Here is a 24307-nt window from a genome sequence, read left to right on the forward strand (position 1 = left end):
CTTCCCCTCCTCAAAGCGCGAGCCCCTGGGCGTTTTCAAAATGTCTATTAAGCACCCCCCCCCCCATGAAAATTCTGTTCCTCTTGTCTGGAAAAGATCAGTCAATTTTCTTTTTTCTTTTCCCTCTGAGGAGGGAAGTGGAGGCAAGTGGAGGTGGGTGTGAGTCGGGGTGTCTGGCGTTGGCGTGGGGATGGACCGGGGCTGGCAGTGACAACCCCGCGGACACGCGCTCAGCCCTGGGTGGAAACGCCTGTAGCTAATAGGATAGCGCTTGTGGCTTTCTGGGGAAAACAAAGATCACATACAATCCAGGACATCAGCGACCGAAACCGGGGATGCAGGGAACTTCCTCAGCCCCTCTGAATGCCGACTCCGCAATAAGCAGTCTTTTCTTCGATTTAAGGGAATTTTCCACTACTGAAAAGAGATAAACAGGAGATGGAGGCAACATCCCTAATTTAATACTAATGCGTGTAAACATGCTACATACCACATGTATGTATATGTGCATAAATATGGATGTGGTTGGGCACAAACCTCTCTAGACACCATTGACTTGCCTGGTCAAAGAATAAGGCTTAGACATTTTGCCTGGGAAATGGTGCACTTTATCTTTAAGAATGCTAGAAAAATAAGAGATGAGGCTCACGTTGCACGGATGACATCACTAGCTTTTGGCTGCGCGCTCCGTGTTCTCTTCTGTGGGTTTTAGCCAAGGCTGCAGCGCCCGGCGCCCGAGCGAGCACAGCAGCGGCTTCCTACAGCGCCCGCAACCGGGCGATGCGATTTCCCGAGCCTCCCGGGCGCAGCCTGGGCTCTCGCTCCCCGGCACCGGCCGAGACCGCAAGGCCCCGGAGCCGCCGCGGCTAGAGGAGGAGGCCGGGAGGGGAAGCTGAGCAACCCAGCCTCCCTCCCCCACCCTCGCCCCATTCACCTCGGCGACCACCTCGCCGGGAGCCTGATCGTGGAACGCCGAGGCTGGGATGCGATTCTCTGCACGCTGCCGAGTGAGCCGGCAGCTCACCTCCTGGGTGGGCTGCGAAGAAAATGCTGCAATCTGAGAGCGGCTGACCCCAGTTGGGCAGCGCAGACGGGGTGCTAGAGTGCCGGAGCTCAGGTGTAAGGAGAAGGGGGCGGATTGTGTTGAAGGGCCGGGGCAGTTGTTTTTCTGGGTACCAGCAGCTCCCGGGCAGCACGTTCCCGGGGCTACCCGGGAGCCAGATGAAGTGAGGCGGAGGCGCCGCGGGAGAGGCGGGTCTGAAGGTGGCCGGGTGGACACTCCAGGAAGAAGACGGCACTGGGGAGGGCGGCATGACGCCCCGGGGACTGGCTGCTTGGCTGGCGGGGCGCAGCCATCGCGCGACCTGTCCATGGTGTTGAAGGCGCCCTGCGCCGAGCTCCGCGAGCCCCGCGTGGTGCGCCCTGCCGGGTGCGCCCTCCTCGGCGCAGCCCGCCTCTCGCGCCCGCGAGCTGCCGCCCCGTCGCCGCAAACCCCCGGCCAAGGGTCGTCCGGTAACGCCGTCCGGGTGACCGCACCGTCGGCCCGAGGGGCCGCCTGAATGGCGAAGCAAGAGGCAGACGACCCGGGAGCTCGCGGGGAAAGGTCGGCCGAGACCGTGCGCCGACTGGGAGCCCGCCTCTGAGCGCAGCGCGCTGGCCAGAAGGAGCAAAGGACCTGCTGGTGACCAGAGGACAGAGATTTTTAAAAGACCCGACCCAGAGAGGAAGAACATTTCTTCTCTCGCAGACCGGAAGGGGGAGAGTGGCTGAAAGGGAGACCCAGGCGGGACGCAGGGCAGGCAGCCCTGGCATCTGGAGGTTTCCTTCGCTGGCCGGCCGCATCGCGGGTGTTTCAGTTCATCCTGTCGTCTAGCGGCTCCTCCTGATAGACACCGTCCCCCCCCAGCCCCCTCCCAAGAAAGCCAAGCGAGTGGGTCCCGTCGCCACCCTACACAAAGAAAGCCCAGGAGCCCAGCCGCAGCCGAGGGCATTCGGTGTTTGGTTTCCGGCCCGAGGGCAGCGTCGCCCGAAGCCCGGCTGAGTGCGGCCGCGGCCGGTTCGGAGCAGTAGCTTCCTGCCGAGCCGGGAGGGGGCGGGAGGCGGCCGTGTCTGGCTCGCCGCCGCCTGAGGCTGCACCTGCTCCGCAGGATGCGCAGAGGCTTGCCGGAGCCTCTCCGGATGAGAACTTTTTAGGCTGCCCGCCCGCGTTCCCGCAGTCCCTGGGCTGCGCACCGGCAGCCGGGGGCCGAGGGGGCGCCGCTGCGCGAGCCCCCCTCCTGCCCCCTCCCCCTCCCCCTCCTTGGCTCGGCAGCCCGCCCGCAGCTGTGTTCCGGGCGCGCGGAGGGAAGGCGAGGCTGCGGCGGGTCATGCCCACGGTGTAGCCGCGAAGCGGAGGCATGGCTGCCGGAAGGTTCCTGCTCTACACGGGCCTCTCGCTAGCGCTCTGCGCCCTGGGCATGCTGGCCGTGGCCGTCTGCTCAGACCACTGGTACGAGACGGACGCCAGGAAGCACAGGGACAGGTGCAAGGCCTTCAACACGCGCCGGGTCGACCCTGGCTTCATTTACAACAATAACAACAACTTGCCGCTCCGGGCCAGCCGCTCGCGCCTGGACCGCTGGGAGGGCACACTCCTCCGCGCCCGGAATCGCCGGCAGCTCTTCGCCATGAGCCCCGCCGACGAGTGCAGCCGGCAGTACAACTCCACCAACACGGGCCTCTGGAGGAAGTGCCACCGACAGGGCTTCGACCCGGAGATCGCGGCCCTGATTCGGAAAGGTAAGCGCTCGCCGCGACGCGTGGCGCTGCGGAGAGACCGGCGCCTCTGGGCCGGGCCGCCCTCTCCTCCCTTGCGCGGCCGCAGTCTCTCAGGCCCCCTGGTTCCAGGAGGTCAGGTTATCCAGGCTCGGCTGAGCCTTGCAGTGGCCAGATCTTGCCTCCGAGTAGCTGGTAATGGAGGCTTACCTCTCTCTACCCGGCCTCTTGTCTTGCGTTTTGTCTGGTGGGATTCCAGTAGAATCTCATGGTCCAGGGTTTTTACACAGGGAAATGGCTTCAGTAGTCTCCGAAAAGGAAGGAATCTATAATGTTCTGCTTTTAGTAGAGGAAGCCCTTTAAGAGTGATTTGTCGGCGTAGACACACTCCTAGTTTTAATCTTTGTTTTAGATGTTGAACTGATTCATCAAGGGAAATTTGGGAAAACATCTCACAGAGAAGGCCTTATTCATGCCGGAAGCGTTTAAGTGCTATGCTATACCGGGCATACTGCAGGCATTGGTCATATAAACATTAATAAATCACAGCCCCTGCCCTGTTTCACCCCAACAGCCCGTTGACCTGTAGCATCATACCACAATTCTTGATTTCTCATTTTGAGAAAGTGGTTGACAAAAGTGTCTTATGCACATTGAATATGAGCAAGATCTAATAAGCACACAAAAAATAGTTCTTCCAGCAGCACCAAAGTGGGTACTTCAGAGAAAAAAATACTATTTTCAGAAGATTTGTATAAAAAATACCCAAAGTATACCAAAACAGAAAACAAACTGCATTTGCTAATGATAAAAATTTATATGATACTTTAATATGATCACATAAATTTTTAAAAGTCTGTTCATCTGATGCAGTTTGTAAATCTTGCATGATTTATACTTTGGGGACCATCCTGTTCCGTTAGCCTGCTGAGATATTGTTTCGATGGATACTAATATTGCTCTGAAGAAGGGAATATGCATCCTGGAATATGCATAGACGGTAGCTGCACCCTGGAAGATGTGGTGCAATTTTATAAGTCTTGTTCCCCGCACCTCCCTTAATTTTCTTCATCTATTAAGTGGTGATACCAAAGTGAAAACAATGCTGTTATCTGCAAAGTCTTTGTGGCCAAGATACCAAGCAGTTTCTTAATGTCTCAATAATTATAATGCAAGGTTGCTGCTGTTTTTAAATCTTATATGTGAGAACTGATATTCTTTGACTTATAAAAATGTTGAAACGGATCAGAAAAAAATTGTTAATTTGAAAAAAAGTCAATTGTTTAAGAAAGACTAACAGTGGGTATGGATTTAGATTTAGGTGGGGTAGGTCCAGAAAGAGAATCCATCTTAATGTTTGTTTTACAGCTTCTGTAGAATGATGAGGGATTTTAGCTGATTTAGTTAAGAATGTGTTACTATTACAAATATCACATCTGCTTCATGGTTAGACTCTTATTAGAGCACGGTGTCCTGCTTGGAGCTCTACAACTTTGTCAAGCTGTACAGGATATTAGAGAATTGCAGAAGAGAACAACTTGGGTTTGGATTTAGAAGTGGGAAAACAAGAGGAAGCAGAATAGTTTTTGACAATGGGTGACTTTGTAGCAGTTTTCAGATTCTCAGATTCAGAAAATGTTGTTTTATCCGTCATTTTCTGCTTTCATTAAAGTTGGAATGGTAGGAAGTTAGCTGACATGTGAGGAAGAATTCATGTTAATAATGACTAACAAACACTGGTAGGACTTGCTGAAGGACATTCTTGAATTTCCTTTCTTGAACATCTCCTGGAACAAGCCTGGTATCCTTCTGTCTGGTACTGGTTAACCCTACTTAGAAAAAGGGGGATGGAATTCATGGCTTCTGGTGGTTCCATTGAGAGCTTTGATTCCATGTTGCTCTGCTTGGCGATCCGACCAGAAAGGTTGACTTGGTCTGTGCACCAGAGGGATTGGTTACCATAGTGACATGTTCTTCCGGTGAAGCTGGAAACACAGTGACAGGGAAAGGGGTAGGGGAAGGATGTACAACATTTTGACTTTGTATCGACTGATTTTTAATTGAAGCAACAGAAAATGGACCAGCAGGGGGATTGAATACACTGATACCTAGAGTTGGGAGGGCACCGTATTTCTCTTGAACTAATGCAAATGCTGTTCCCCATCACCCAAAATACAGCAATCACTGTCAGCTGCAAGCACTTGCTTACCATGGCTGTTTCTGTCCATTTGACATGCTTGTTAGTTATTATTGAGATAGATGGCATGCCAGCCTTACAAATCCTGAGAGACTTAAGGTCACTATCTTCATGTTTAATCTCAAAACATAATCTTTGAAAGCCAGATCTGCTTTTTCTAAGTAGTGATGGACACATTTTGGAAATGAGTGCATCTTATATTAGGAGAATTCACAAGCAATTCCAATGGCACATAGAATGTAACCTCTAGACTTAATGTTCCTCCTAGAAGTACAGATTTTAGAAGGAAGTTAAAAAATAAATTGATATCCCTATATTTACTTTTAGGACACCTTAGGGAAAGATATTTCTCTCATGGTATTCATTAGCAGCCTCAAAAGCTATCTTAGGCCTTTGTCTTTTTTGGAAACATCTTCGATTAAAATCTGGAGATATGTGTTGGGCGGGGGAAAGGGAAATCAGAGAAAAGACTGCTTAAAATCTGTCAATATTATGGGAAAATTAGAGATTTATCTAAATGATCATATAGCCCTAAAGAACTCAGTCATTTGTTAAATCAATGTTCATTACATTAGAAAGTGCTGTTTTTGCATTTTACAATAAAACCACATAATTAATAAGAAAACAAAAGTCAAATCCATATCTGACTTGAAGATAAAGTCCTTTGGATTCATGTTCTTTGTGGAATCCGTTTCTTGCCCTGCTGACATGACTGTACCCACAAAAAGGCATTTCTGATCACTGTTTATTTATTTGTTTGTCTTATTGAACCATAAGTTCCTGGAGGGCAGGAAAGATAATCATTTGTAAAATACATCCACTAGATGCTTGGTACTTGGGAAATATACAAATTAGGTTCACAGAAACTTATCCATCAAGAGCTTATTCTAATTGTAGGAACACTGTGTGGGAATCCAAATAAAGGATTAGTCAGAAAATTGTGATAGAAAATGAACCAGTGTAGCTCTCAGGGCAGGTTAATATTGCAACAGAGGCTACATAATTTAACAAGGAGGATTTCTTGAGCATAAGCTTTGCTAAGGAATAAAGGTAACACAGTAGAGTTTTGGATAACGCATGTCATTGAAAAAACACATATCACCCACAATCATTATTTTTCACATTAGATAAGATTTTAATTATTTCCTTCTCAAGGGTAGGATTTGGGTAGAGGATGTAGCAAGGATCAGTCACTCTTGAATTCCCATCTGTGTCCATACTCATGTCCTCTTGTCTTCCTGCTTTTCAACCTCATCTGTGTCTCCCTAGTAAGTCACTGCACTGGGGACAGATCAATGGCAGGATCAGCTTCTGAAATACAAGAGACTTCCAGACCCTTAGGAGGACCAGCTACAGGCAGGATTTTGTTCCAGGGAACATGTATATTCTTCGGTTAGTACTGAAATCTGATATTGATATGGCGTGAAATCAGCAGACCTTCAACTGAGACTCTAAGAACTTTTTTATTATTTGAAAATAAGCCTTATAATAGAATTTGACCTAAATGGTTTTCATAATCATGGAGTGATGGTCAATGTTCTGAAGTATATTTTAATGGAACATTGCACGTATTCACAAATTAATAATGTTACTCAGCAAATATTTACTGCACATGTATTATGGGATGGGCACATATCACTAGAACGAAGAGAGAATAAGACCTGGTCCTTAGAATTCCCATAGTCTGTTAGTGTCACATAGAATAAGTGACAAGTACAAGATACTGAGAGCAACAGAAACAGATGCAGAGAAACAGAGGAGGTGATGCTGGATTGTGTCGGCAGTGAGATGAGGTCAGGCGGGAAGGAGTTAGGGAGAGTTGCCCTGAGGAAATGAAATCTGAACAAGATTTTCATGAAGTTTGGAGGTGGATGGGGAGGAAGGGCATTTCAGGCAAAGAGGCCAGCATATGCACAGCCATGGAGGTGTGAACCAGCAGTTTGGCCATGTGAGTGTTGATTTCTGGGGCGAGGGAGAGGAGCAGACCAACAGCTGGAGAGCAGGCGAGGGCCAAGTCAAGGAGCTTGTGATCTCAGATTCCCTGTAGCAGTGCGGCCCATAGGATGGCCTCTAGCCACACGCGGCTACTTAACTTAAAATAACCAAAATTAAATAAAATTTAAAAATCACTTCTTTAGTCACATTGGTCACATTACAGATGCTCAGTAACTGTATGTATCTAGTAGCCATCATTTCAGACAGTGCAGATTAGAGAACGTTTCCATCACCACAGAAAGTTCTATGGGACAGGGCGACATGGAACCTATAGCCTCTAAGAGCAAGCACATACTTTATTTCAGATGAGGATAATTGAACATGGTAACTTGGGCTTAAATTTAAGAGTATTATTCTACACCTGAAGAAACTTTGCTACTTGAATGTTTCGCAGAAGGCTTTAGTTCACGGTCAATTGTGCTAAATCTATATTTTATTAATTTTCAATGTTTTTCTTTTTAAATAAATTCAATTAATTAATTTATTTATTTATTTATTTTTGGCCGCGTTGGGTCTTCGTTGCTGCGCGCGGGCTTTTCTCTAGTTGCGGCTAGTGAGGGCCACTCCTCGCTGTGGTGCGCGGGCCTCTCAATACGGTGGCCTCTCCCGTTGTGTAGCGCGGGCTCAGTAGCTGTGGCTCATGGGCTCCAGGCGCGCGGGCTTCAGTAGTTGTGGCGCACGGGTCTAGTTGCTCCGTGGCATGTGGGATCTTCCCGGACCAGGGCTGGAACCCATGTCCCCTGCATTGGCAGGCAGATTCTTAACAACCGCGCCACCAGCGAAGCCCCTAATTTTCCATGTTTGACTCACAGAATTCTCTTCTCTCCTTTCCCTCTCCTGACTCCATTAAAGTAACTTGCAAAGTTGACTGGGTGGGAAGATTAATCGTAATCAGACTTGCTGTCAGGTACTCTGCTAAGAGTTTTACATATATTAGCTAATTTATTCTTCAAAATACTGCTCTGAAGTGGGTATTATTATTATTTATCTCTATTCTACAGTTGAGGAAACTGAGACACACAAAGCTCCATTAACTTGCCACATCTCATCATAAGGAAATGAAGTCGTCAGGATTTGAATTCTGGCTCCTGGTTTGGAGACTCACCCACTCCACTCTACTGTCACCATAGAGTCTGTCGGGGCAGGGGTGGGTGGAGAAGAGGCTGGTATACTGATTCCCCAAACTAAAAAAGAAATAGGGTCCCTTTGCTGTACACCTGAAACTAACACAACTTTGTAAATCAACTATAACTTTGTAAATCAACTTCAATAAGAAATAAATTAAACTTGCTGTTTCAAAGATATAACAAAATAGGAAATAATTTTAGAATCCGCAAAGGTGAGACCTGCTGGAGGACTCCAGCTTAGCACTGAGAGGAAGGTCATTTCAAAGCAAAGCATCTCACCTTGCCTTGAGACCCGCCGACAGAAGCTTGTCCACCATTTGTTCTGTGATTTTGAGTATTTTTCTTTTTTTTTGAGTGTTCATTTTGTTCACTGTGGTAGGTGCTGAGGTTATAGACATGAAGGACTTACACATTCATTCCACAAATATTTACTGACGGCCTAGAGGCTGGGTATTGTGGAGAAGCTTACATTCCATGGGGGGAGAGACAAACTATACAAAAATACAGATGGAATAAAAACAATATCTAATGAACTAATCAATATATAATATAATGTGCAGTAGTGAATGCTATGAAGTGTCTTTGCCCTTGGGAAGCACGAAGGGGAAGGTGGACAAGTAAGCCAAAAATTAAATAGTTGTATTAGTTTTGGTTTCATAATATCCAGAGGCTTCACCTGCTCCCAGGCAGACACTCACAAAACCCACGGTCTCTGTGTAAGGTTTGCATCCCCGTGCATGTGTGTTATATGTGTGTTGGAGGAGAACAAAGAGTCATCATGTGGTTCTTGTCCTGAGGGAGCTTACGCTCCAGCGCACAGTTTCCCAAGTTCATTGTCACGTGTGGGTGGATCAGGCTCTTCTGCAGGAGGTCGCGTCTGTATCCACTGGATCAGGAATCAGCTGGTCAGGGAACTCAAGGGTGAGCTCATCTTATTGAACCAACAAAGTCAAGGGCCTTATTTCTGTTGCAGAAGGTGAGTTTATTTATTCTTTTACTGTAGGGTCAGTAAGGATCAATTAGAGGATCGATTCTGTATATTCCACTTTGGATTGTCAGTTAAAAATATTTTCTCCTTCTTTGCTCTTTGTAGGTGATCCTAGGCCTTCAGGCAGAATCCTAAACACACTCTGGGTTAGTTTGACCCTTCACAGACACACACACACACACACACACACACACGCACGCACGCAGGTATACATCTAGACATTAGACAGTAGAGTCACAAATGTTCATTCAGATGCAGATACTTTTATAACTACTTACCCCAAAAAATACACAGAGAGAGAAGGGAGTGCATGACTTGGTAGATGAGTGGACGCAACATTTATTCTAACATCTTGATTGGATGTCTGCTGTTTTTGAGAGAATGCATACATTCTTTTAAAGGACTTTGTTTCCTCATGTGTAAAAGAGTGGGTTTGGATTGTAAAAACATCAAACCCTTTCACATTTGATGAGAAAGTTAAATTTATGTGATAGAGAGTAAGTAAAGGGTGAATGGTTGAGAGAAGGTGAAAGAGAGGGATGGGAAAGCAGGGGGAGGAAAGGGAGAGAAAGAGAGCAAATTGAGAGACAGAGACAGATGCTTCTGAAGGGATCATGGCGGGCTGCTAGTTTGTAAAAGGAAGAGGTGGAAAACAAAGCAGCTAATTTCATACTAATGTAGGACCTTGTAATAAGAATTCACCATTTCTCTTCCTAATGATTTGAAATGCCATGTTGCGGATTGGGGTTAAAAATCTAAAAACTTAATGGAGGAAGGTGGTGTTGGTCGCACAACAGTGTGGATATACTTAATGCCGTGGAGCCATACTCTTAAAAATGCTTAAAATGATAAAGTTTATGTTATGTATGTTTTAACACAATTAAAATAAATAAGTTAATTAAAAGAATTAAAAAACTTAATAGAGAAAGGAACTGGATTCCTGGTATGTAGAATGCTTCAAAACTGAGGATCTTCATTTATTCAACACATTTTTTTAGCACCTAATGTGTGCCAGGCACTAGCTCAGATATGTTTGGGACACAGAAGTTAATAAAACAGACATAATCCCTGTTCTCATAGGGCTTACCTTGAAACACCTTCAAGGATTGTATCTTTTTTCTAAACAAAACTTTTCAAGAGCACTAGTATGTAAAACAAGTAAAAGTAATGAATACATTCCTCGGGTCATTTAAAAACCATTGTATGGTAAAGAACACTTCACTGTGTTTATTCTAAAAATGTCTATTTAGTGCCAACTATTTCAGACACATTACTTGGGGTAGAGGATCCTGAGTGAAATACATAGCTCCTGTTCTCAGAGAGACAAAAAAAGGTAGTATACAAGAAGACTAACAAATACAAACCCCAAGTTTGGTGTTTTTTTTTTTTTAATATTTTAATTTTATTGGAGTATAGTTGATTTAAAATGTTGTGTTAGTTTCAGGTGTACAGCAAAGTGATTCAGTTATACATAAACATATACTCATTCTTTTTTAGATTCTTTTCTCATATAGGTTATCACAGAATATTGAGTAGAGTTCCCTGTGCTATACAATACATCCCCATTGGTCATCTATCCTATGTAATAGTAGTGTGCATGAGTTTATCTCAAGCTCCTGATTTATCCCTCCCCCACCACGTTTCCCCTTTGGTAACCATAAGTTTGTTTTCGATATTGATAAGTCTGCTTCTGTTTTGTAAATAAGTTCATTTGTATCTTTTTTTAAAAAAATTAGATTACACATATGAGTGATACCCTATGATATTTGTCATTCTCTGTCTGACTTACTTCATTTAGTATGATAATCTCTAAGTCCATCCACGTTTCTACAAATGACCCAATTTCATTTCTTTTTATGGCTGAGTAATAGTCCATTGTATATATGTACCACAACTTCTTTATCCATTCCTCTGTTGATGGACATTTAGGTTGCTTCCATGTCTTGGCAATTGTAGATAGTGCTGCAATGAACATTGGGGTGCATGTATCCTTTTGAATTATGGTTTTCTCAGGGTATATGCCCAGTAGTGGGATTGCTGGGTCGTATGGTATTTCTATTTTTAGTTTTTTAAGGAACCTCCATACTGTTCTCCATAATGGCTGTACCAATTTACATTCCCACCAACAGTGTAGGAGGGTTCCCTTTTCTCCACACCCTCTCCAGCATTTACTGTCTGTAGACTTTTTGATGATGGCCATTCTGACCAGTGTGAGGTGATACCTCATTGTAGTTTTGATTTGAATTTCTCTGATAATTAGTGGTGTTGAACATCTTTTCATGTGCTTTTTGGCCATCTGTATGTCTTCTTTGGAGAACTGTATATTTAGATCTTCTGCCCATTTTTTGATTGGCTTGTTTGTTTTTTTGACATAGAGCTGCATAAGCTGTTTGTTTACTTTGGAGATCCAAGTTTGGTTCTTTGAGAGATTTATGTGTTGGAGGCCTGAGTGATTCTTGAGTTTTGGAGGAGTTAGAGGAAGCTTTGCAGAAAAGGGGACATCTAGTCCTAACATGTACTTAGAGAGGTTAACTGTGGGTTGATAAGGTGAAGTCTTCGCCTCATATAAAAATGATTAATTAATAATGACAAGGTAATAACTTGTCCAGTCTGCTTTCCACCCACCTTTGTCCCCCAGACTCCTAGTCCTTCTCCCAAGAGGCAGCTGTTGCTACCAGATTTTAAGAAATCATATCAGAGATATTCTGTTCAGCAATATTTAAAAATACCAGCAAGTATAAAGTATATAAGTCAGGCAATGAACAGGGGATTTAAGGAAGAAAAAAGTTTATTTTTTTTGTAAATCTGTATACACAGAGATGATGTTTAAAGGCCCATTCCAGGAGTCACTAGGAATCTTCTACAGGTGATGTTTATTTTGAGTGGAGGCTGCTGTTGGCATTCAAAGAAGTTTGACAGATTTGCTGCTTTTATGGGAGAGTGCAGTATCTGAATTATTTCAATTGATTTTTTTTTTTTTTGGTGTCCAAGTAGTTTGCCAAGAAAAGGCAATTTACTTTATATTAGGTCATCTTCATAAATTTATATCATTTCCTGCATTTGAAAATGCCCTGCTGTTCTATATCCTGAAGCTCAGTCTGTTGGACACTTTATTTGCTCTAGAGCAATCTCTCATTCAGTTTTGCCCTCAATTTCTTTTCATCTTTATAACAGCAATTCTATTTAGGCAGACACAACTCTTATTCCCCAAGGCTCTGGAGTATTTTGCACACCTGGATGGGGTAGGGTGATTTTTACCTTGAAGAAGCTCTGTGCTCATATGCTGCTGTGTGTTAACTAATACAACATCGGATACTATCCTGTGAGGCTGAAGATACACGTGCCTTGTCGCCTGGCACTTCTACCCCTGGCTAGATACTCATGAGTCCATGGAACACATCCAAGACTCTCCGTGGCATCACTGTCTTATAATAATAAAATAACTAAGTAAACAAAAAGGAAAAACTTGTATTCATTAATAGGAGAATGGATAATAGGTATGGTATGTTCATACAGTGGAAACTACCACTGTGTATTTAAAATAGATATACTAGATCTACATATTTCCAAATGGATAAACATAAAATTTGAGTGAAAAGAGCAGGGTGCAGAATGAAATGAAGAGTATGATGCTATTTATATGAAGCTCAAAAACAGATCAAATAACATTAGATATTGTTTATTTGCCTTGTGTTTATAAAAATATGCATGTGACTGATAAACACAAAATGAAGGATGATGTTTATCTTTCTCAGGGCAAGAAAAGAAATGGAATTGGGGCGGTGCTTTCATCTGTGATATTTTATTTCTTGAAAAACAAAAAAGATCTGAAGTAACTGGGGCACACACATTCATGCACACTGAAGCTATTTGGAAAGTTGTTGCCGTTCTGACAAAAAAAGGTTAACATTTTATTCAGACTGTACTATTCAGTGTTCAGGAGGCAGGTTCTTTAAAGAAAATTCTTGGAAAACTTTGCTTTGAGGCAATCTGTGACTGACTTTTGTAAGTAGTAGCAAAGAGGAGAATCAGGTAACCTTTAACCAACAGTTTTCACCGAAAGTAGCTCCCGGGGAAGGGTTTAGAAAGGATAAAATCATGTTTTCCTCCCTTCTGATGTGATGTAAGAAGAGGAAATCAGGGCTTTAAAATGACGTATTTGTGAGATAGAGACTAGTGTGCATGTCACTCCCTGCTTTGTAGATTTCCTGCAGCTTGTGGAGAAAAACCAAGAGTTCTAAGGGCCAGAAAGTTAAACCAAAGCCACCCCTCCAATGAACTTGATCAGACATTGAACGTTAATAGCTAAGGCACGGAGACAGAGAGAGTGGGACAAACCAGAGACTGAGCACGAACACCTGGAAAGGCGTGTGAACCCTAAGGGAGGAACTCAGCATAAAGTAGGAAAGGAAAAGCTAAGGATTACTAAGAAGGAATCAGAATTGTAGTCTTAAAATTGTGAGGATGACTTCAGCCAGGAGCCCGTCTGTTATGGTAATGGTATGTTCCCACACCATACATGTTCCAGCTGGAACAGGAAAGTCCCATCGGAATTACAGCAAGGGTTCCATTTTCACCTGATAATGCTTTTAAAACACCAAAGATGGGCCTGAAGTTACTAGGGATCACGAAAGTCCTAGGGGGTTTCAGGGGTGTTGAAGCTGAATAACTGCCACGATCATGTTTTAGTAACCACAGGGCTAAAGAGATGCCCACGTGTAGCTCTGGGCAGGCCTGCATCTCCAGGTCCCAGGTGGATGAGCTGCCTTATTCATTATGCTCTGCTGGGATGCTCTTCCTGCCCATCCTTAAATGAATGACTTTGGGAAGGGCTGGCCTCTGTGTTTCCAGCCTCTCCCTCTCTCTCCCTCCTCCCGGAATGGGTTAACACAAGTGAAACAGAAGATCATCTTGCTTGGCCCTTTTTCTTTTCAGGTGTGGCCTCTCCTCCTTGCCTGGGTTTCTTGTCTTCTTCACCTTCACCTTCAGTGCACTTTGAGGCCCCTGCCAATGGGTTTCCTCCCCGACCCCCAAGCTGGGACTGCTCCTTCTCTTTGAAAACTTCACCTCCCTTGGCTTTGAGGGCACCGTTCTCTCTTGGTCTGCTTCTGTCTTGGTTCTTACCCCCTCTCAGTCACTGGCTCTTCTTTCTCAGCCTGTGTGAGTGTTCTCCAGGGTACCACTTTTTCTTCTCACCCTTTACCCTCTCCTTGAGCCATCTCACTCATGCCCAGGGCCAATTTCAGCCCTTGATGTTCACAACCTGTTGCACTGGGAATCTCTCACTCAGACCTTCCACCCAAACATCTCGCCTGTTGGATATCTCCACTTGGAGGTTCCATGGGTCCAAAAGAACCTATTTTCTCTTTTTGCCCCAGAGTCATTCCTCTTTCATTTTCCTCCATCTGGGGGAATGATACCACTTCCTCTCTCCTTGCCCAAACCAGAAACTTGAGAGTCATCCTTAGGGATCTCTTCATTCTTGCCCTCGTCATCCAAGCAGTGAACAAGTCACTTTTCCTCCTGATACATTCATGCTCATCTCCCCATGCTATTCGGGTATCGCTGCTGCGGTGAGGTCCTCCTCACCTGTATTCTTGTAGCATTCTCTATTTGGTTTCCCTGTTCTCTAATCTCATCGCCCGTAAATGCTTTCTATATAGAGTGATTTTTTTAACAATGTAAACCTAATCATGTTATCGCTTTGCTCAAAACCCTTCAGTGGCTCCTCACAGCCTATCAGTCACAATAAGGTCCATAATCTTCACCTTGGCACATAAGGCTTCACAGGTCTGGCAACATTCTCCCCTCCCCACCCCCCAGTCTGCCCATCTCATCCTTTTGTCTACTTCTCTCCATACCAGCATGCTCTCTTCCAGCCCTGATGAAGGACTGACTCCTGGGTCCCCAAGCAGGCTAAGCTGTTTGATGCCTTGGGATCCTTTGTTTATGAAGCTTCTTCGTTCTCCTGAAAGTCCCTGTCCCTGCTCACGGCCACCCCCAAGTCAGCCTGGCCAACACCTTCTTATCCTTTAGGCATCAGCCTTCAGCCCCTCCTCCTAGTCTTGCTTGGGGTTCTGTCGCCTCCATCTCCCAGGGAGAATTGCCTTCTTCCTCCTTAGCCCTCTGTCACACACTAGACATCTTTCCCCTCCTAGCACCAGTGACATTTTGCTTCCCCATATGTTTCCCTCCTTTTAAAGACTATTTTTGACCTGTTTATTATTCATTTTTTATCTGCAGTGTTTTGCATAATGCATGGGCCATGATAGGTATTTAATACATAGTTGTTGAATGAATGAAGGCTTATTTCAGTTAATGCAGTCGACCTGGAAATCTCATTTAGCAAAGAGCCATTATTTCACTGGACTAGGGAAACTCACTGTTAAAAGGAAACCTGCTGTGAGTTGTTCTGTAATGCATACGATAAACTTAATTTTATTTTCTTTGTTAAGGTTTGTATTTGCTTAAAGTGTCCATATCTCTGATTCACAAGAGGAGAATTTCAAGTGGGGATTGTTCCATTTTTCCTGGACTAGACCTCTTCATTATGATCTTGCCCACTTTCTCTTCTCGGCATGCTTTCCTTAGGCTGGTCCTCCCACCCATAGTGTATTGGATAAAGAGAAGGCTAGCTCCATTTCTTGTCCCCATCATGGATATTAGAATTACGAAATTTACCTCTGGGTCTGGCATATGTGACCATTCCCTCAAGTTTCTCAGTGTTTATCACCAGGCGTGTCTTTAGGCTGTCTCAATGAAGCCTCCCTCTCAACTGTTTATTTAGGGCAGCTTTCTCAAATCTCTTCTAATAGAGATTTTGGTCAGATAATGGCCAGAAGACAGAGGATGTGCTTTTGTGACTGCCTCCCTTCTGGTTCATACCTCAGTTCGCTTTACATAACTTCCAGCTGGGGTGGGTCAGCGATGCCGGGAAAACACGGCCAGTATCTATTTCCAGGCTCTGATGCATCTGGTCCCACTGTGTCTGGTGAGCAACATTGCTCACAGGAAACATCCATCCCCTACAGAGGATCTGTGGACAGAAAGACATCATGACCAACCCATACACCTTGGCTTATGAAGACCACCGAGTCCCAGTTCAACAATGGATGAGAGAGATGTTCACTCTCAGGGTGTCACTGGGAAGTGGATTCTCTTCCAGAATGACAGTGACTGTTGTTCAGGCTGATAATCTCATGGGGAAGGTTTTAAGGACCTCTCCTTTAGCCATGTGATTTACGAAGGGCAGAGCCATTGCTGTCATTTGGATTAGTAGAGTAATTCTTTTGTTTTCAGCAGATAAATGTACACTCAGCTGCATCGCTTGGCTCTCTAAACTAGGTTGAATAAATGATTCATATCAAGGAAACATCTTCTATGACCACTGTATCTCCTGGATTTATATTAGTTAAGTCTGTGCTGGGTTTAAGCTAGAAAAATGATTTCCAGCGCCTTCTGCCTAAGTTGCATAAAGTGCTGTAGACCAAAATTTAGATTGTACGTTCAGTAGTAACCATTGGGCAGGCATCCCAACTAAACACTAAACTTGTGTTTTGAAGAGCTGGGTTAATTGTAAAAAATAATTCTAAAAATTGTTAGTGATCTCTGCAGTAATGTGAGTCTTATAAAATGGAGGGTAGCCCTTACCCTAGAAAACTGTTTCTTTGTCATATATGCTTGTTTTAAAACCTGTAGGAACCCAGAGGCTTATTTCAAATTGGAAGGTGGCATTTCATCTTTCTGGGTCAGCAGAATTGTTAACATTTCAGAAAAGGACTTTTGTGCTCCTGTGCCAGCAGCACGCCTGTATCAGCTTTTATTACACATACCCGTAGTGGTGTGGTGGCTGGCTGGGGGCTTGTAGATCAATAAGCTGCTAAAAGGGGAGATGCATCAGAGACCATAATGGCTTCTTCACAGAAGATAGATCGTCTCCAGGTAGTGAAGTGCATTTAGGAACAACAACAGTGATATCCCTGTACTGAGATCCTTATTATTTAGAAGAGAGAAATGGACTCTCTCAAGGTGATGAGTCCTATGATAAAGACTTTAACATGCTAAACATATACTCCAGGAGATTTTCTTTTTTTTTAAAAAAAGAAAAGAATAATTAATTAATTAATTTTTGGCTGCGTTGGGTCTTCGTTGCTGCGCGCGGGCTTTCTCTAGTTAAGGCGAGCAGGGGCTACTCTTTGTTGCGGTGCGTGGGCTTCTCATTGCAGTGGCTTCTCTGGTTGCACAGCATGGGCTCTGGTGTGTGGGCTTCATAGTTGTGGCTCGCAGGCTCTAGAGCGCAGGCTCAGTAGTTGTGGCGCACGGGCTTAGTTGCTCCGAGGCATGTGGGATCTTCCCAGACCAGGGCTCGAACTCATGTCCCCTGCGTTGTCAGGCGGATACTTAACCACTGTGCCACCAGGGAAGTCCAGAGGGGATCTTCTGTTCCAAACAAATTCAGTTTGTTTTAATAGAAGAATTCCCAGTTGGAGAAATACAGAATTAATTCTCTTGGCCTCAAACATGACTTGATTGTAGTTGTTCTGCAACTTTGTTGTCCTGTTAATTTAAAAAAGTCTTCTTATAATTTGAACACTGATTTTTAAGAGACTCGGGTGGGCTTGGATACAGCATCAGTGAGGAGTTGGGAAAAGTAGTGACCCTAAACACAAAGTGATATGGCTGGGGTTTGAGGGTGGTGGAAACTTACAGAAGATGGCACAGAGCTCCTTGCCTAAGGTTCTTGACTTGAAGGCTGTGGACACATGGAGTCAAGGTTATATCTGAGCTGAGTGTACTTATGTACAGGAGAGTTCCTAGGAATATGGTGTCAGAGAGGATGGTGACTTTTTCCGGGGGGGGGGGCTGATAATTTCTACTCTGTGGTTCTCCTTCATGATGCAGGAATAAATTACATAAATTATATATTCATTTATTCAACACATATTTGGTGAATACTTTCATGTCAGGATCTGTACTAGGAGCTTAGGGTATAGTAGTGCACTAAATAGGCAAAACCCCCTGCCCACATCGAGTTTATATTCCAGTGAGACAATAAAAAGATTAATAAGTAAAATATGTAATATATTAGACAGTGTTTAGTGCTAGGGAGAAAAAACAAAGCATGGAAAGGGAAAGGACATGTGAGGAGGCAGGGTTGGAATTATAGATGGAGTGGCCAGGGAGGACCTCACTGAGAAGGTGACTTTGAGTAAAGACCTGATGGGCATGCAGAAACTAGCTATGGGGAGATCTGGGGGAAGAGGATTTCAGACAGAGGGAGTAGCAAGGACACTGGCCTTGATGTGGGAGAACAGCTAGCATGTTGGAGAAATAGCAAGGATGGAAGAATGGCTGGGTGGGAGGAAGAAATGAAGGGGGGATTGTAGTAGGATATGATGTCAGCAAAGTAGAGAGCCACCTCCCACAGGGTTTGAAGGCCATAGGAAGGAGTGAGATGGGAAGCCATCATAGGGTTCTGAGAAGAGGAGTGACATGATTAGACTAGACGTGGTTTAAAAGGATCACTTAGGTTGCTAAGTTAATAATTAGATGCAGTGGGACACATATGGAAGCAGGGAGACTAGCCCACATAAGTAGTGGATGGAACTAGAGGGGGAGAAGAGATTGGGTTCTGGATATATTTTGAATGAAAAATTATCAGGATTTTGGCTGATGGATCAGACACAGGGTGGGTGAGAAAAAGAAAAGTCAAAGATGACATCAAGGTTTTTAGCCTGAGGACCTGGTAGCATGGAGTTGCCATTAAACATGATGTCCAGGACTGCAGGAAGATCTTGATTTGGGAATCCACACTTTTGGACATGATAACATTTGAGATACCTTTTAAATGCTCAAGTGGAAATGTCTATAGCTAGTTGGATATGTTGGCCTGGGTTCGGGGAGAAGTCTCACTTGGGATGTAAATTTAGGAGTCATCAGCTTATCGTATTTTTAAAGTCATGAGACTGAATGAGATCACCTAGAGAGTGCATGTAAATAGAGAAGAGAGGAGGTCTAAGGATTGAATCCTGGGGCACACGGGCTTTATAGACCTCAGGGAGTTGAGGAAGAATCAGCAAAAGAAACTGAGAAAGAGCAGCTAGTGTAGTGAGGGAAAAATTAGCAGTGTGGTGTCCTGGAAGCCAAGTAAAGGAAGTAGTTTAAGGAGGAAGAGGAAGTGATTAACGGTGTGCAAGGCTGCCTGTGGGTCTAGTAAGATGAGGCTGAGACTTGAACTTTGGATTTTACAACATGGAAGTTATTGATTCCAGTGGTAGATTCAAGAGTGGATGGGAGGAGGGGAGGAATTGGAGGCACTGAGTTTAGACAACTTTTAAAAGGGTTTTCCATGTAAAAGTGAGGAGAGAAGTGGTAGCTGGACTGAGAAATTTAGATTAAGAGAGACTTAAGAACTTTTTTTTAAAATTAGAGAAATATTAGTGTAACTGTAGTCTGATGGGAATGACACAGTAGACAGGGACAAAACTGATGGTACAGGGAAAAAAGAAGGAAGAATTGCTGGAGCAATTGCTGGAGAGGGTTGAGGCAGAAAGGAAGACAGAGAAAAGAGTGAAAGGAAAGGGATGTAGCCCACGTAGCCCAGGAAGAAACACATGTTTTAAGTGAGTAAGTAAAAATCTGAGATTTTCATTTATTTATTTATTTATTTATTTAGTACTTTTTAATTGAAGTATAGTTTAATTTATAATGTTGTGTTAGTTTCAGGTGTATAGCAAAGTGATTCAGTTATCCGTGTGTGTGTGTGTGTGTGTGTATATATATATGTATATATATATGTATGTGTATATCTACATGCTTTTTAAAATTCCTTTCCATTATAGTTTGTTACAAGGTATTGAATGTAGTTCCCTGTGCTATACAGTAAATCCTTGTTGTTTATCTATTGTATATATGGCAGTGTGCCTCTGTTAATCTCATACTCCTAATTTATCCTTCTCCCTGCCTTTCCCCTTTGGTAACCATAAGTTTGTTTTCTATGTCTGTGAGTCTGTTTCTGTTTTGTAAATAAGCTCATTTGTACTATATTTTAGATTCCACATGTAAGTGATATCATGTAGTATTCATCTTTCCCTGTCTGGCTTACTTCACTTAGTATGATAATCTCTAGGTCCACCCATGTTGCTGCAAATGACATTATTTCATTCTCTCTTATAGATGAGTAATATTCCATTGTGTATATATACCACATCTTCTTTATTCATCTGTTGATGGACACTTAGGTTGCTTCCATGTCTTGGCTGTTGAAAATAGTACTGCTGTGAACATTGGGGTGCATGTATCTCTTTGAATTAGAGGTTTTGTCTTTTCTGGATATATGACTAGGAGTGGGATTGTTGGATCATATGGTAACTCTATTTTTATTTTTTTAAGGGAACCTCCAGACTGTTTTCCATAGTAGCTGCACTGATTTACATTCCTACCAACAGTGTAGGAGGGTTTGCTTTTCTCCTCACCCTCTCTAGCATTTATTATTTGTAGACTTTTTGCTGATGGCCATTCTGACTTGTGAGGTAATACCTCCACTGTAGTTTTGATTTGCATTTCTCTAATAATTAGCACTGTTGAGCATCTTTTCATGTGCCTATTGGCCAACTGTATGTCTTCTTTGGAGAAAGAAGGTCTATTTAGGTCTTCCGCCCATTTTTTGGATTGGGTCGTTTGTTTTTTGTTATTGAGTTGTATGAGTTTGTTTATTTTGGAAATCAAGCCCTTGTCGGTTACATCATTTGCAAATATTTTCTCCCAGTCTGTAGGCTGTCTTTTAGTTTCGTTTATGGTTTCCTTTGCTGTGCAAAAGCTTATAAGTTTGATTAGGTCCCATTTGTTTATTTTTGGTTTTATTTCTTTTGTTTATTTTATTTTATTTGTTTATTTTATTTTTTGTTTATTTTAGATTTATTTCTTTTGCCTTGGGAGAGTGACCTAAGAAAACATTGGTATGGTTTATGTCAGAGAATGTTCTCCCTATGTTCTCTTCTAGGAGATTTATGGTATCATGTCTTACATTTAAGTCTTTAAGCCATTTTGAGTTTATTTTTGTGTATGGTGTGAGGGAGTGTTCTAACTTCATTGATTTACATGTGGCTGCGAGACTATCTTTCTGGGTGCAAGTTATCTATCATCTTGCTCACACGACAAGCTTGTGGGATAATTTGAGCCAAGAGCTTTAAGCTTCTTAGAAGAGAGTTTCTACAGCATGTCAGCATCTTACTGTCATTGAGCATTTAATGGGAGTTTCTCTGAAGAAAGCAGAATTGGAGAATGAACTACATTCTGGTTATGCATGTTGCTTTTGCTTTCTGCTTTATGAAAAGGAACTAGTCAGGGTAGCCTAACTGTTCTAGGCAGTTGTAGGCTGGTGATTGGTGGGACACTGTGAGACATTTTGCCCTTAGGTGTTAGTTGAAATGTGATGTGTTGTGTCTCGATGTATGGTGCTCCGAAAAGTTTAAAAAGGCTTCATTTTTAAAAGCTAGGACAGCCCATATTCAAACCTCTCCTATTAGCTGCTGTAGTGATCTTTTAACCAGCAACTTCTGCACTATTTTCATTTAAGGCATCACGCTAATTAGGATCTTAGGATGCTTTGACTCTGATGACATTCATTTTTGAGATAAAGCTGCTTTATTTTCAGGCTGAATAGACACACTCTTGCCTTGTCATCCTAAAAATGACTCGCTGTGTCTGCATTTCAGAGCCACTGGTTAAATGAGTGAAGACCTCTGGTGGTGTGGAATTAGTCTTCTTTGTCTATTATACTGTAAGTTTCTCTGGAAAACAAAGCCCAAGAGTTTCTGGTAACCTCTCAGCAACAAATATTTTCTATGATTAGTGTAGGAACTAAAGTCACAAAATCTCCCTTTCTTGGGGGAAAAAAGAGTCTGGATATCGTGCAAAAATTATGAGTCGAATTTATAGGCAGTCACTTATCTGCATGTTTTTTGAGAAGGTGTGGATGTCATTAGCCTCTTTGATTTCTTCTTTGGAGATTGTAAAGACTCAAAAATCTAAGAAAAACTGTGTAAGTTCTAGAGACAAAGAGTAACAGGTGCAAGTTAGGGGAGCAGGTGGTGTATAATTTCACCTTTGCCTCCAACTCAGAAATAGGGAGGAAATTAGGTCCCAATTTGGAAACCATGTGAGAAATGTCATTCACTGCCACCTAAAATTGCATGTAACTTTTGATTTTTTCTGTACCCTCCTGGCTTGTGGCTGGGAGTACATTTGGTTCCATCTAGAAGCAAGTAGGTTCTGAATTTCCACAAAATATCTTTCAGGGTGTATATACCGTGACCAATTTTATTTTTTCAAACTCTTAGAAATTTTTAAGCTTATCATATTTCCCGATTAGGTTATTGCCACTGTCTTTCACAGCTGTCACAGTAATAGGTTTATTCAGAGGTTGCTCTCCTCCCTAGTGTTCTATCACCTACTTTTTCTCTCTCTTTCAGAGGTTGCTTATTCTCTCAAGTATATCCTTTCATCAGGACTTTTTTTCACCAGATAAACCCTGAGCCACCTCACCAATATGTGGGGCCTATAGAGCAGATATAATTACTCCCATCATTTTACATATGAGGCACCTGAGACTCAAAAAAAGTTTATCATCTGTTGCCTGACTAGTAAATAGTGAAACCGTACAAGGACTATTGCTTTTTTCCATATTCTTTCAACCACTACACACCAGGATGCTGCCTCACAGTGCTGGGTTGAATTGGGGGTGTGCCTGTATATTTACCTGCTTTGTAGGTACTCCTCCCTCTCTTTCATCATCGCATCCATAAGAGGGACCAGATGGGTGAAAGGAAGTGCAAGCGCTGATGGTGGCTCTAGGCAATCAAGCCCTATCTCTCCACGGGCATTGACAGCCTCAGAAGTGGTATCTAGAAGGGAAGAAACTCAGAACTACCTTCTATACAAAATGATTAGCATCTTAGCCAGGTTCTTGCTCTGGCTTCTTATAATTGGCATTCCCCCAGACCTGAGGGGAAAATAGTTTGTAGAGTGGTATTCCAGCTTAAATATTTTGTTACACTATGCTTTAAATTGCACTGTAGGTCAAATGATTGTCCATTGAACAAAAAGTGGCTATCTGTTCATCAAATTTATCTCTCTCTCCTTTTGGGTTCCCAGCCAGACTATTCCCCTCCTACCAAATCTCTGCAGTTAGGTGTGGCCATATGACTGAGTTCTGACCAATGATACGTGGATATAAGTGATAAATTTCACTTCTGTGTCTGTCCTATAAAATCCTCCTGTGTGAGTCCCTGCTTTCTCTCTTCTCTCTTCTGTTTGGATTCTGATAATCTGGGTGATTTTGGAGGCCAAGGATTGAAGATAGTAAAGCCTCAGGAAGTCTGAGTCCCTGAATGACAGGAAATAGTAGTCTTTCCTGTCTTGCTGGCCAATTGGACTTTAGTGAGCAAGAAATAAAGTTCTCAGTTAAGCCATTGATGTTTTAGAGTTTATATGTTAAAAAAGCTAGCATTTCATCATTTACTTATGTATATAATAATTTAATGCATCCCTTTTCAACTCTAATATGGAAACTCTAATTGAAGCTACTTTTTAAAATTAATTTTTATTGGAGTATAGTTGATTTACAATGTTATGTTAGTTTCTGCTGAACAGCAAAGTGAATCAGTTGTACATATACATATACCCATTCTTTTTTAGATTCTTTTCCCATATAGGTCATTATAGAGTATTGAGTAGAATTCCCTGTGCTATACAGTAGGTTCTTTTCAGTTATCTATTCTATATATAGTAGTGTGTATATGTCAACCCAGTCCAATTTATCCCTTCCCCCTTTCGTCCTTGGTAACTGTAAGGTTGTTTTCTACATCTGTGACTTTATTTCTGTTTTGTAAATAAGTTCATTTGTACCATTGTTTTTTAGATTCCACATCTAAGCGATATCATATGATATTTATCTTTCTCTGTCTGACTTACTTCACTCAGTATGACAATCTCTAGGTCCACCCATGTTGCTGCAAATAGCATTATATTGTTCTTTTTTATGGCTGATATTCCATTGTATATACGTGCCACATCTTCTTTATCGATTCATCTGTTGATGGACAGTTAAGTTGCTTCCATGTCCTGGCTATTGTAAATAGTGTGCAGTTACTATTAAGACAACATATAAACTATCTACATCCACGTTAGCACAATAAATGCTAGATCCTTCTATCAATATCAGCATTACAATAGAATTTCATTCAT

General features: G+C 42.9%; 1 protein-coding gene across 1 annotated transcript in view; it reads left to right on the forward strand.

The window, feature by feature from the left end:
* Window positions 1–732: 732 nt before the first annotated feature.
* The window catches only part of TMEM178B (transmembrane protein 178B), a 354016-nt gene continuing 330441 nt past the window's right edge, over window positions 733–24307 (forward strand). Inside the window, exon 1 of the mRNA XM_068549580.1 lies at window positions 733–2778. Coding sequence (XP_068405681.1) covers window positions 2397–2778 — 382 coding nt within the window. The 5' untranslated portion in view covers window positions 733–2396. The remainder of the gene's footprint in view (window positions 2779–24307) is intronic.

This window comes from Eschrichtius robustus, chromosome 8 (genome assembly GCF_028021215.1).
Source record: "Eschrichtius robustus isolate mEscRob2 chromosome 8, mEscRob2.pri, whole genome shotgun sequence".
In the NCBI taxonomy this organism is placed as follows: domain Eukaryota; kingdom Metazoa; phylum Chordata; class Mammalia; order Artiodactyla; family Eschrichtiidae; genus Eschrichtius; species Eschrichtius robustus.